This window comes from Bos indicus x Bos taurus, chromosome 8 (genome assembly GCF_003369695.1).
Source record: "Bos indicus x Bos taurus breed Angus x Brahman F1 hybrid chromosome 8, Bos_hybrid_MaternalHap_v2.0, whole genome shotgun sequence".
Classification (NCBI taxonomy): domain Eukaryota; kingdom Metazoa; phylum Chordata; class Mammalia; order Artiodactyla; family Bovidae; genus Bos; species Bos indicus x Bos taurus.
This window is the reverse complement of record NC_040083.1, coordinates 91158424-91172909: the sequence shown is the minus strand read 5'-3', so window position 1 is coordinate 91172909 and position 14486 is coordinate 91158424. Positions and strand designations below refer to the sequence as shown.

The 14486-nt window shown below is 39.3% G+C and overlaps 1 protein-coding gene across 6 annotated transcripts; it reads right to left on the bottom strand.

The window, feature by feature from the left end:
• Positions 1-2836: 2836 nt before the first annotated feature.
• ZNF189 (zinc finger protein 189) lies at positions 2837-14368 on the bottom strand. Of its 6 annotated transcripts, none has more exons than XM_027550406.1 (3): positions 14029-14368; positions 13252-13378; positions 2837-5546 (listed from the first exon to the last, which is right to left on the bottom strand). In XM_027550406.1, exons 1-3 carry the CDS (start codon positions 14059-14061, stop codon positions 3826-3828), a joined length of 1881 nt encoding a protein of 626 aa, XP_027406207.1. In that variant the 5' UTR covers positions 14062-14368; the 3' UTR covers positions 2837-3825. The 6 variants fall into 6 exon arrangements, with proteins under 6 accessions (XP_027406207.1, XP_027406208.1, XP_027406209.1 ...); XM_027550407.1 differs by having other exon boundaries at positions 13252-13336; positions 14029-14366; XM_027550408.1 differs by lacking the exon at positions 14029-14368 and adding an exon at positions 9456-9559 and having other exon boundaries at positions 13252-13340.
• Between the last annotated feature and the right edge of the window lie 118 nt (positions 14369-14486).

Here is a 14486-nt window from a genome sequence, read left to right as displayed (position 1 = left end):
CTTTCCTCTCATGAATTTGACTAGTTTTTGAAGATGGGTCATCTCAAGTAGTTGCTCAGTGGTGTCCAACTCTTTGCAACTATATACAGTCCATGGAATTCTCCAGGCCAGAATACTGGAGTGGGTAGCCATTCCCTTCTCCAGATCTTCCCAACCCAGGGACTGAACCCATGTCTCCTGCACTGCAGGCAGATTCTTTATCAGCTGAGCCACCAGAGAAGCCCTCTCTTCCCTCAGCCAGACACTAAATCTGTACTCTTTCCTTTTCTCCCAATTGGGAGGAAAAAAGCTGCCATAGTAAGTCCTCCCATTAGGGCTAAAATTCATCTTTGCTTATCTAATAATTCAATTTTCAGCTGCTCTCCCTTATCTTCAGTTTCTCCCTCAACTGGTTATCTATTCACAATGGAAAAACACTCAGTTTTTCTCTTTAAAAATTTTCTCTTTTTATTCCCTTTTACAGATCAGTAAAATTAAGAATAATCAAAAAAGGGTTGTTATTTTTTTTAAAACTAAAAACATATACTCACAGACCAAAATTACTATTATTTCATGAAAGGACTTTTTTTAATTTCTAAGCGGGGCATTATTTCAGAATAAGGTTAAGGTCTTAAATCAATTTAGCTTTTTTACAAAGACATTATATTGTCCTTGTTTTACCATTTGAATGTAGAACAGTCACCATTTCATCATGAATTTACAGTGTTTGAGAATTGATGTCCTCTTTAGACACTATTTAAGGCCCTGAAAACTGGCTCTTCTCTATTTCAGAAGCTGCTCTTTACAGAACTCATTAACAACTTTCTAATTATCCAGTCTAAAGGACATCCTTCAACCCTATTTGACATCCCCGAAGCACTCTTCTGGGTCACTTCCCTGTACCAATTATCACCATGTACTGGGTTTCCCAGGTGGTGCTAGTGGTCAAGAACCCACCTGCCAATGCAGAAGGTGTGTGATATGGGTTTGATTCTGGGATTGGGGATTCCCTGGAGGAGGATATAGCAACCCACTCCAGTATTCTTGCTTGGAGAATTCCATGGAGAGAGGGGCCTGGCAGGCTATGGTCCATAGGGTTGCAGAGTTGGACACGACTGAAGTGACTGAGCACGCACACACTGGGTTTTCCACACTTCTGGCTGTTTCTCAGTCTCCTTTAAATCTTTCCCAGTCACTAAATAAGGCTGGCCCTCAGGATTCCACTCTGGATTTATTTTCTCCTTAAATCTTAATTCATTTCTGTGTCTAAGCACTGGTGAATTCCTAAATCAAATCTTAATCCAGATCTTCCCTCTGCACCATATCCACATCTCCAATTATCTTTAGACATCTCTCACAGATAGACCAAACATTACATGCTCAAACACTTGAGTAATTAATCTCCTCATTCCACACCAGATGCACCTTCCTCCTCCTCCTCCACCCTCAGGATTGAGTACCAACCAGCCAAACTCACCTTGAATCTTTACTCTTCTTCAGCCTTTCTCATCCAACTAGCAATCAAGTTTTACTCTGCATTTTTCAAGTTCATATCCTTCTTTCATCTAGCCTTAAAGACACCACAACCTCTCAACAGTACTACTCTTGAGACTCTTTGAAGTTAACATGGAAATGACAGGTCCTTGAACCCTTACTTTATGCAATTTTCTGAGGTTAAGATCCCCAGATCTAAGAATGGTCAAGAACCAGTCTTTTCCCTCCTATTCATTTCCACATCACCTTGAGTTAAAATGAAGGCACCACAAGATGTGTTGTGTGTATGTTTGGAAAGATACACAAGAATCTGGGGTACTGTAATATTTCTTAAGTGGAGTACCAGTTACTTAGGGGTTTACTTGTGAAAACTGAACAGTATTCTTAAAATGTGTCCTTACTCAACATATCATAAATAGAAGGAAAATATTACCATGGGATTTTAGGCAGAAATCAAGTCCTATCTCTTAAACATGACGCTTGTTTATGGGCAGTCTTGCCTCTTGTCACATTCCTATTTCGAGTTCACTCTGAACCTACCAGATCCTCTCACAATTCTGTCTTCAGACAGTATTCATCTTTTCTAGTACTCGATTGTCTCATCTTAGGCATCATTTCCTCCTGAAAGATTCAACTTTCTCCTTCCTGGTCTTCTACGAACTTCATATCCCTCTCTAAAACCCCTGCCTATTTCTATCATTTTCTTGGAAAAAAGCAGTGTATACTACAGTGGACTTGCTTAAAAACAAAAACAAAAACCTTGCTGGCTATGCTTTTTTGTAGCCAATGAACTGAACACATAAGAACCATTTCATTGTTACTGGAATTTGGATCTAAGATGCAAGATTCACATTCAAGTATGTTAAAAATTATGGTGGGAACACCTCATACTACCATGGCCCGGAATTAAAGTGAAGTCAACAGCCAGAACTTCTGCTCAGCTAGATAACCATACATGAAACAATGCAACTTCAGCAAAGAGCAGAGAAAATGTTTAGTGTGCATGCTGCAAAAATACACTTTGCACTAGGTTTTCAAAACAGAGAACAGGTCTAAGACCCTCATTATTAGTTGTGAACCTGGGCTAGGGAACTACTGGTGCAGAAAAAGTAGAATATCTAGGTTACAGGAGAAAGTGAGGTCTTTTGCTTAAACTATTAAGAAATCTAGAATAAGAGTGTGCTGGTGATTTGGAATTAGGAATGAAAGACTTAACCTCAATTGAACTATCCCAGAAAAGGTAACTAGTCAGATGTAGAACAAATCAGAGCAATTTAAATTCTTGATTCTAATTTTTAAATGCGGTAATGCATTTGACAGGGTAGATTTTACAATGGAGTAATAAATAAACTCTTACACAAAGCAAAAAACAAAACAGATTTAATGACTAGAACAAATGAATTAATAGGTTTATAATAACCATTAACTAAGGGAAGCCCTAGAACCAGAAATAAAGATTGCATGCAAAGTCTAGTTACCATAAAAACCAAGGCATACCAAAATATCTGTCTCCTAGCGTAGACTCCAGGTCTTATTTCCAACTCTCAGTAATCAAAATATTTACACTTTCACATGCTACTGGTAGTAGAGGAATAAGATTTAGTCTGTCTAGGACTACAAATATCTTTCACAGAATGGAGTGCACACAAAGAACAGTGTCTTCCTCCACCTTTTTGGGCCCATCTTAGGGGAAAAAAGGCACTACCAAAGATTCCTTGGTAACACCTTTGCTAGGTTTGTTACATAATCTTTACATGTAAAATTAATGGTCCACTCATTTCACAGATCTGGGAACCACATGGCATTGGAACTGCCTTTAAGCCACATGCCAAACTGGCTTCAACAAGAACAGCTTTGGATGTCAGTTCTTAAAAAAAAACGGGGGCTTTGTTTCCTTGAAAACATAAAACATATGCTTAACTACTGAACTTTGGCACACACAGCCAAACATATTGTGGAACTCAAAGAACCACCATATATTTCGGTGCCAGAGGACTAAGTTTTCTAACATCAGCTGCTTCCAGCTCCCCTAGGCATATGCAACTTTGTTCTTCTCCCTTTTATTAATTATAATTAAGTGCTCTGAACTTGGATTTAACCTCTCCACTGAGAGATCTGGGGAAAAAAAAAAGATGCTTAAATTACTGAGTCTTTCTCTGATCAAAATGAAGAGTAGTGAAGTCTTCAACTGCATGTGGGCACTGCCCACTATTCACAGAATCTTTAGAAACCATGTGCCTGAGGCCAAAGAGAATCTGCTTTGATCACCAAGAGTGACTCACACTGAGCCATACTGAAACTGCACTTGGGTACCTGGTCTCAAGTCAAACTGAACTTAAATATTTCTCCACATTACTGCATCCATGTAGCATGCAATTTTTGATGCTGAATAAGAGAAATGCGGCAATTGAAGGCTTCACCACAAGCATCACATTCATGGGTTTCTTGAATTTTCACCTCTGCATGGATTTTCTGATGGTTGACAAGGCTGCGCTGCTGACTAAAACTTTTGTCGCACTTCTCACACTTATAAGGTTTTTCTCCTGTATGTATTCTCTGATGCTGAATCAGGCCGGAGTTCCGGCTAAAGGCCTTCCCACATTCATCACATTTATGGGGTTTATTACCTGTGTGAACGCCCTGATGTCGAATAAGATTACAAAGTTGACTAAAACTTTTGCCACACTGTCTGCAAAGATAGGGTCTCTCACCAGTGTGGATTCTCTGGTGTTCAATAAGAAACGAGCTCCGACTGAAGCTTTTCCCACATACAGTACATAGGTAGGGTTTTTCACCAGTATGGATTCTTTGATGTTGCACAAGATGAGCACTGACACTGAAAGTTTTCCCACATTCATCACATTTATAAGATTTTTCCTTAGGGTAGACTTCCTGTTGTATAACAAGACCTCCATTTGGGTCAAAACTTTCCTTGGTTTCATTGTATGAATAAGTCTTCTCTCTGGTGTGGATTCTCTGGTGCTGAATAAGACCTGAGCTTCTACTAAAGGCTTTTCCACATTCCTCACATTTATGGGGTTTGTCCCCTGTGTGAATTCTCTGATGACGAGTAAGGTTGCAAAGTTGACTGAAGCTTTTCCCACACTCTTTGCACTGATAAGGTCTTTCACCTGTATGGATCCTCTGATGTTCAATAAGGAATGAGCTCCGACTGAAGCTTTTTCCACATTCAATACAAAGAAAAGGTTTCTCACCAGTGTGGATTTTTTGGTGTTGTATAAGATATGTACTTAATCTAAAGGCCTTCCCACATTCACCACATTTATGGGGTCTTTCCCCAGTGTGAATTCTCTGATGTTCAACAAGTAACGAATTTCTACTAAAGCTTTTCTTACATTTGGTACAGTGATAGGGTTTCTCACCAGTGTGTGTTCTCTGATGTTCAATCAGGTGTGACTTCCAACTGAAAGCTTTCCCACAGTCACTACATTTATGGGGTTTCTCACCTGTGTGAATCCTCTGATGTTTAACAAGGCTTCTTCGCTGGCTGAAGCTCTGTTTACAGTGATTACACTGATAGGGTCTCTCTCCAGTGTGGATTCTCTGATGTCTAATAAGGGTTGAGCTCACACTAAAGGTTTTTCCGCAATAATTACACTCATAGGGCCTTTCCCCGGTGTGAATTCTCTGATGTTCAATAACAAATGAACTGCGACTAAAACTTTTCCCACATTCATTACATTGGAAAGGTTTCTCTCCAGTATGGACCCTTTGATGTTGAATGAAATGAGCCTTGCGGACAAAACCCTTTCCACATTCTTCACATTTATGACATTTCTCTTCTGAATTTGGTCTCTTACGGATAATGTTAGTGTTTCCTCTGAACATTCTTTGTTCCTGGGTCAAAGATTCCCTTGGTATTTCCCATAAGAAGATTCCTCTTTGTTTATCTAACCTACCAACAAGTTCAAAGGTTTCTCTATGCATGGGATCCTGGTCAATTTCACTTTTGATTCTTGTAACTATTATACCCTGTGGTTCCATTTCTTCCTCAATTTCCTCAATTTCTTGTTTCACAGTTGGCTCCTCATCCTTATCTCTGTTTAAAACATCTGGAATAAATGGAAAACAGCAATGTCAGCCTAGTTCTTGGCCAGCAAGGAGAAACTGTCATAAAAATAAGATAATTAAAATAATCTACTATGTGCATAAAATGTAGTTCACTGTATCACAGCACCCTTGTGATGATTACATTAGTTCAAATACATAAAGCATTTAAAACTACCTGGCAAACAGTACAAGCTATATAAATATTATTTAGTACTAGTTTTCTGATAAAATGAAATGTTTTCCTTAAAGAAAGGGTAACAAAGAAATAAAATAAGTAATAGTAGGACAAACTAGCTATCAGGAAAGAAAGGACAATGTGGAAAGAAAACAGTAGGTTCAGAAAAACTTAGGATGAAGTAGCATTACTGTAATGTGAATAAGCCAAATAACTGACAGAAAAGAACACATAAAATGATGCTGAGAAGGAAAACAGACAAAAACCAGAGGAAACAACAATTCATTCATTACCAAGAATTTATTGCAAATAAAAGCATTCCAGGCACTGTATTAATATAATGAATTAGAATTTAGAGATAAGGCAAGAAGCCTCTTAACAAGTGGAATAGATGATAAGTACAAACAGGGAAAGAGTAGAATATGACAAAGAAAATACTAAGTAAAATAGTTCCTATATGGAGATAAATGGCTTTAAAAAACTGAGTTGAAGTGATATGGATTCTATTATATAGAAAAGCAGGAAAAAAAGAACATGTTTAGAGCTAATGGAAGAAACTAGGAAAAAGAATAGCCTGTGGTAGTTCATGACTTCACCTACCACAGATACCACATTCTTCAAGTATAGATGAGTCTCATTCCTCTAAAGATATAAGACCCACGTTGGAACTATTCATTTCCAACTGGGAGTCTGCATGACATCCAAGAAATGATAATCTTGCATGCATTGGAAAAAAGATAACATAATGGTCTATAATAAAACAGAGCAGCATATGGGACACTTAAGTCTGCCTCTGACTTCTTTCCTGATTTTCTATCTCTTGCTGCCTGGTGGATAACTCCATGAGAAGATTCAATCACCACTAAACTCTTATTTGACCCTAACAATTTCTCCTTTTTTATACCTCCTTTTTTCTTTCAATTTTATAATCTTCTAACTGTGGAGTCATCTTTGAATTTTCTTTTCACTTACTTCAAACCAGTCGTTATTTTATTCCAAAAAAAACCCCTCTTCTGTTATTTCCCTAAGAAACTTTATTTTTACTTAAGGCTACTTACAGTACTGTCTCTCAAATTCATTTTCAGTAGACAGTCTTTTCTTTCACTCAAAGAAAAAGGATGAGAACTGCCTCATCAATCTGTCTCGTACCTAAAATTACCTGCACTGCTACATGAAGATATATCCCATTCTTATCCAGGGCTAAGTCATCTACTCTCTCAATCCCACTTGCCTCTGGGCACTTGTTCAATTATTACCATTTCTTCCTCTTTCTTCAATCTGTATTCTCCATAGAATTCTACATACACCTTCTTCAGTTCAGTTCAGTTCAGTCGCTCAGTCGTGTACACCTTACCAAAATACAAAATATATCCAACTTTATCTTGAACCTGAAATCCTTTTCTAGCTGAAATCCAAGCTTTGAAAAAAAAATCTTAACACTGTACCTCTCCATTTTCTAACTATGTTTTCCACACTCAATCTCTTCCCATTCAATCTACTTGATAATCTACTATAAAATCTGGTTTCTGTTTCTAGTATCTAGAGAAACTTCTCATTAAATCACCAATGACTTTCAAGTAACAAATGCAACGGACATTTATTAGTCCTTATTTCACACGCAGCATGTGATATCCTTGACCACTCCCATTCCTTTACACTGGTTTTGGTTTCTATGCTATTGTATTCTAGTTCTCTTCATACTTCTTACTTGGCCTTTTCTAATACATTTCCCTCATGCATTTCTCTTCTCCACAATTGTTTAAAGATATTACTATCCATGTTTATATCCTCATCATGCTCTATATACACACACTCTCTGAATGTTGCCACTAAGCTGTCTCAAAAAGGTCTCACAAATAACATTACCATCATCACTTGTCATGTCCATCTCCACCTTTAATCATGTTCCTTTCAGAAGCATTAACTGTCCATCAGCCTACAGTCCCACAGCAGGAAATCATTCTAGATCTCTCCCTTTTTCTTACTATTAATCAATCACCAAAATCAATGATTCTACTCTTTAGCATTTGCCCTCTCTGTTTTCCATAGATTACTGCAAAAGCCAACTAATAATCTTTGGCTCTGGTCTTTATCTATTTCATTGAATCCAGAAGAGATTTTCATGAAATGGAATTCTAATCATGTCACTACCTACAGATCCTATTATCTCTAAAATCAAACCAAATCTCTCTACATTATGATATCAGTACTTCTTGAGGTCTCTAAGCTTCAACTCACTCTCCTTCCCATGCTCTTACACTTTAAGTGTGTAAATCGCTTATGCTTTAGTCATTTATGGTATTTCTTTGCATATCTCATATTTATGAAATATCCACTGGCATTGTTTACTTGAGAATCTCTTAATTTCTTTTTAAGATTCAATGCAATGCAATAGTTCCTCTATAAAGTTCCTTCACTTAATCCACTAGATGATTTAAGAGTTCTGTTTTTGATGACCATCCTTTGTCTATAACTGCATTATAGCTATTATTACACTGTACTTCAGTTTGTATTTTCCATTGGATTACAAGTTCTTTCTGAGACTTTGTGTTAATGTCTTTTCATAACATTTACTCAGTGGATATTGTTCCAGGGTTTTACTCAAAGTAGTAATACAAAATTACATTATTTGCAGATGATATGACTGCCTCCCTTTCATGCAGCTATGTCGTGGCAAAGGGGTTTGTATAACTCAATGCATCTCTGAGCTATGCCATGCAGTGCCACCCAAGACAGACAAGTCACAGTGGAGAATTCTGAGAAAATGGGTGGCAGAGGACGAAATGGTTAGATGACATCACCAACTCAATGGACATGAATCTGAGCAAATTCTGGGAGACAGTGAAGGGCAGGGAAGCCTGGCATGCTGCAGTCCACAGGGTTGCAGAGTCAGACACAACTTAGCAACTGAACAACAATGACCACCTACCCAAAATTCCTAAAAGAATTAAATGAAATATAATAGCTATGAAAGGACTAAGATATAGAACAAATACTGGTTCTTACTACCAAGAATAACTAGTTAATAAATATTATAGGAAAAGAAATATGCTCTTCATATTAAAAACCATAAGGCCTAGGAATATATCTCACAAGAAATGCAAGATCCATAAAAGAATCCATACAATTTTTCTGAAGGACATAAGACAGTTAACTAGAATCAACCAATTGCCAAAGAGAGTCAATATTACAAGGCTTTTACTTCTTCCCAAACCAACTAACAACTATTCAATCCAAAATCCCATGAACCAATTAAAAAACCCCAATGAATCTAAATTTCAACTGGAAGAATGCAGAAAACTAGTTAAGTACAACTGACCCTTGAACAACATGAAGGTTAGGGGCACTGATCCTCCACTCTGTTGAAGATGTACATATAACTTTAAAGTTGGCCCTCTATATCCATGGTTCTGCACCTACAGATTCAGTCAATTGCAGATTGTATAGTACTGTAGTACATATTTAGTGAAAAAAATTCACAAACAAGCGGACTCTCACATTTCAAACCCATATTGTTCAAGGGTCAACTGTATAACCTCAAAGAGAATGTAAGAGTGACTTTATCTTACCAGACATGAAATATAATATATTGCTAAAGTAAATAAAACACAGAGGCACTAGCATGAAAACAAATAGGTCAAATAGAGAGACATGTAAAACAAGTGAATCTAGGCTGCCAAACAGAGCAGCCTGGGAATGACTAGCAATTAGACCTGGGCTTGGTAGCTGTAACCACCTTCTGAGGTACCTGCCATGCTTGTACTGTATGTTCCCATCCTCTGGTCATAGCTAATTTTTCTAGAGTAAACAGGTGCCTCAAAGTGCAGTTCTCTCAGTTTTCTAGGAAAAAAACAAAACAAAACAATAAGAGAATGGGGAAGGACTTGCATTTTTAGGCCAACCACAATGCTTTATATTTATTTATTGAATGAATGAGCAGTTGAATAAATATTTGGAAAGAGACTAAGGTCCAATCTGGCTCTAGCAGTCTGGAGAGAAGTTATCAAAACTGAAGAAGTCTACATTAATTGAAAGAACTGAAAGGTCAAGAAGTGAGAGATCAAGCTGTCATCAATGTAGTTATTGCAGGTTTTAAAGAAAAATCAGCATGGAAAGGATAGGTATGACTGAAGAGGCAAAATTACCAAGCTAGACAAGCTGTGTTAAGTAGAGTAACAGGATGAAATGCCAGAAAACACTACACTGGAATAGTTGAGTAACCATAATCTCTCATCAAGGGAGCACAAATCAAGGGGGTAGATACAGAATTTATACAGGAAGATGAAAAGATTGTGGAGGAAGAAATAATAACTCATGAAAAGCTGCATTTCAGCTACAATAAAGAAGAGAGCCTGAACGCAGATCACAGATGGGCTCACTGCTATTTTACAATACTAGGCACAGGCAAGGCTGGGCATTCACCTGATATTATCAACCAGGACACTATATGGGTGGAAAAAGCTGTCAGTGACTCAGAGATACCATAGCATAATGGAAAAAAAACCTAGCATCTGATGTGGCTGGAGAATGAAGTCGTATGCTGAAAACAACAGATGAGGCTAGAAAGCTACACAGGAGCTATATAAGGTGGTTCCAGTATACAGGAGAAGAAATTAAGATTTTTTTTTTGTTTTTTAATCCTTTAAGGTGTCAGAAATCACCAGAAGTTGTAAGCAGTTAACTAACACAAAATCAGTTTGGTAGCAATAAAGAGAATATATTAGAAGAAAGGGAGACTGGAGGCAAGGGGCTAGATTACAAGCTAGTGCAATAATCTTGTCAAAAGATACTGAGTCTTAAGTATACTCACTCAGTCACCCAAATATTTAAGAAGCATATAATATGCCTGGCTCTGTGCTAAGTGTTGGAGAAATCAAATGAAAGAATACAGTTACTATCCTCTTGAAGATCAGTCTGCATAGAGATATAACATAATAATTACGGTACACTATAATAAATTCAACAATGGAAGTGTATAAAAGACAGCACAGAGAATGGAGTACTGAATTCTGAAGAGGAGGCCCTTATATCTTGGTAGATAATTTGAGATCTGCCAGATGTGAGTTACTTATGTGGTCTTCAAAAGGAGATGACTAAGAAGTTGGAGTTCAACAGAGAAGATAATGACAATGATGATGAAGCTAACAATTGACATTTATACATTGTACTTAATACGTGTCTGTCAGTGTTCTAAATGCTTTACATATATTAACTGAGTTAATGCTCACAATAATCCTAAGATTAGGATTATTATTATTTCCATTTTTATATAAAAAAAGAAAACAGGCACAGAAAGGTTAAGTAATTCACCCATGGTCACAAGTCTTATAAGTAGTGGAATTGGGATTTTTATTTAGGCAGCTAGGCTCCATATTTTCTCTCTACTTAAGTAGAGATAAAGATTTGAGACTTATCATGACATACTTGATTACCTGAGTGTAACTAAGATCTGCCAAGGTAGGTTTATAGACTGAAAGTCTGAGAATGCAAAGAAATAGAAGGAAGCAATAAAGAGTTTCAAATATCTATAAAGAAATGGAAGTCCCAAAAGAATCTACTGTATTTGACAACTGGGTCATTACTGATGAATGTTAAACAACTGAAGGTAAGTGGCAGAGGTACAAAAAGAGGCTTAGAGATAACGGGAAGTAAAAAAGTAGAGAATACACATTAACCACTCTTACAAAAATCTGGCTGTGAAGCAAATAAGTAGTAGGTTACAGGAGCAGCAAGAAAGACTGTTCTGGCGCCATGAACATACCTATCATCAAATTACACGGGTGGGGGGTGGCGGGGGAAGACTGATACATTCTTGGAGAATGTGCAACCTTATGTGTGCAATGAGGGGTAGAAAACTTGAGAGTTCATGTGTGGTGGTCTCTATCTTCTCTGTGAAACAGAAGGTGAGGTCCACCACTGAGTGATGAACCCAAGGAAAACTCAAAGTTTCTGAAACAGTCACTAAAAGAAGCAGGGGTAGGAGCAAATCAATTATAAAAAAATTTGCTGATAAAACCACTGGGTTTTTATATCCAGAAGGAAACCACCTGTATATATGCAGGGCATCAATTCTTTCAGTTACAGAACTTCTCTTGCTGTGTTCAGCAAATCAGGTAAGAGAAAAAGGCAGATTTTATAACCAGTACAGGACTTCAAGTTTGCAGAATGGGTAGAACATAATGACAAAGTGGCAAGACAGCATGCTGGTGATCATTTTATATATAGATCTATGGGTTAGCAGAGATGGCAATGGCAACCCACTCCAGTACTCTTGCCTGGAAAATCCCATGGATGGAGGAGCCTGGTAGGCTGAAGTCCATGGGGTCGCTAGCAATCAGACATGACTGAGTGACTTCACTTTCACTTTTCACTTTCATGCACTGGAGGGGGGAATGGCAACCCACTCCAGTATTCTTGCCTGGAGAATCCCAGGGATAGGGGAGCCTGGTGGGCTGCCATCTATGAGGTTGCACAGAGTCGGACATGACTGAAGCGACTTAGCAGCAGCAGCAGCTATGGTTAGATGAGAAGGTGAAGCAGGAGGGAACTAAGAGCCTGGGAGGAAAAAAGGAAGTCAAGGAACAGGAAAGATTAAGAATAAACAGGTTCAGTAGGAAAGGAGAAAAGGTAGACAGGTAGGAAGTTATAGTAAGCTCCACATGGGCAGAGATCATGTCTGTTTTGTTGACTTGTTTAGTTATAGTCAATAAACATCTACTACCTGAGAAAGACTAAGGTTATTAGTCAAAATACAAGATATTGGGGTTTAAAATTTGCCTGTTATAACAAAATTGAGGGTGTGATCATTGATGTGAAGTGCTTAATAAGAATGGAAAAGCAGGGTCCTTGAAGATATAGTGAGACAGAAGTAATGACTGCATGATGGTGTGGGTTAACAGAGAGAAGATTCCGAAATGTGACAAAATCTATGTGTGAGACACCAAAAAAAAATAATAAAATAAATAAATTGACAGATGATAGTGAAAAGAAATTAAGAGGGTAGAGCAAGACAGCTGAGACCTCAAAAGAGAAATTACGTTTGAAGGTAGAAAACTAATGCTTTGGGAACAGTACTGAAAAAGTTAGAACAATTATTTTTCCCTTTCAGCCCTGAGACAAAAGATGGGGAAGGAAGAGGATGTGGGAGAATAAGCCGCCCCTGCCAGAGAAGTAGTGTCCTTGGGAAAGTGCCAGGTTTCAGTTAAGGCCAGGAGGGGTAGGGAACACCATGTGAAGAGAAACAGGGGCTCCAGAAGGCAGAGTGAAAAGGGGTGGGAGGAAAGCAGTGGGAAGATGAGCTAGGAGGCAAAGTACAGAGCAATATGGGAATGAGATTAAGAGGATGGAAGCCAGAAAAGCTTGTATTTTGGTCACTGTAAGGACGGTAGGGATGAGAGCCATGGAAACAATTCATGGCTGAAAGGTCTGAATTGGAGCCTTGGAACAAAGCCATTTGGTATGGTACTAGTTCATGTGTTCTGCTTTCTTACAGTTTCTTAGCTATTTTGATCCAAGAAACAGCAGATTCTTACCCAGTGAGACCAGGTTTCCATAATTCTCCATCATGACATCTTTATACAGGCTTCTCTGAGCTGGATCCAGATAATCCCACTCCTCCTGGGTAAAAAACACAGCCACATCCTCAAATGTCAGCAAGCCCTGAAATAGTATGATTTCTGTAGTCAGTTTTGTTGTCTCAAGGACAATTCTACCGCTGAAAGTAGCAGAAACAACCACTTATCAGGGCCGAGTAGGCTAGGAGGAACATGATAACTAAGAGTTACAAATGAGACTCAATTCTGGGAACAGACAGAATTCGGACACCTCAAATTAGAGGAAAACACAGCTGGATCTCTGTCCTCTGTAGTGAGGAGCTTATGGATAAGGTTTACCCAGTATGCCCTAATAATTTACTTTTAGTAAGCTGCACTGAGGCCTTCCCAAGTTTCCTGCACCTCCTCATCCCGTTCCAACTCAATTACGACCCTTTTCAACTCAATTATGTTAATTTTTCTAAGCGTCTACTTTGGATCCAGGCATGGGGCAGGTGTAGAATAACCTCACCTGGAAGAACTCATAAATGAAAACGCTAGTTTGGAGCATTACTAATTTTCTTTAGATTTATCAAGTCGCTCTTGAAAAAAGGAGCCACTGGGCAGTGTGATCGCGAAGGGCTCCCCAGTACATTAGAGGGTACTTCATTGCACCGCGCTGGCCCTAAAGACCCGAAAAGGGGGGTGGGGGCGGTGGCGCGGCCTAGCGAGCTAGGTAAAGGCGAGAGAACAGGAATACTCCGAGGGGCGACTTACCTTTGGCTGTGGCGGGGGACTCGGCGAGGCCATCTCTTAGACAGAAAATCAGGGCAGGAATCCCGGGTGGCCGCACGAAAAGGAGGCCCTGGCAAGGCCTACCCGGCCGCTGAATATTAGGCCCGAAGAAAGTGAGGCCTCTAGGCTGGATCTGGCCAGGTCCTGCCCCGAGCGGTCACGACCCCAGCAGCCTGTCAGAAGCGCTACTTGGCCGCCCCCACCCCGCACCCCCCTGCCTAGCTGTGCAGCCTTCCAGGCCTCGCTAGAGCCGCCTCCCGGTTGCCAGTTCCTGCTGCTTTCAGGAACCCTGCTCTGTGACCGCCCGCCCCCAGACCAGAAGGCGTCACCGGGAACCTTCCCGGGACGCCCCTCAACTACAACTCCCGTCATGCTCTGAGAGAGCGCTGGGGTGCACCCTGCCACGGCCACGGCGACCGAACTACACTTCCCGGAGTGCA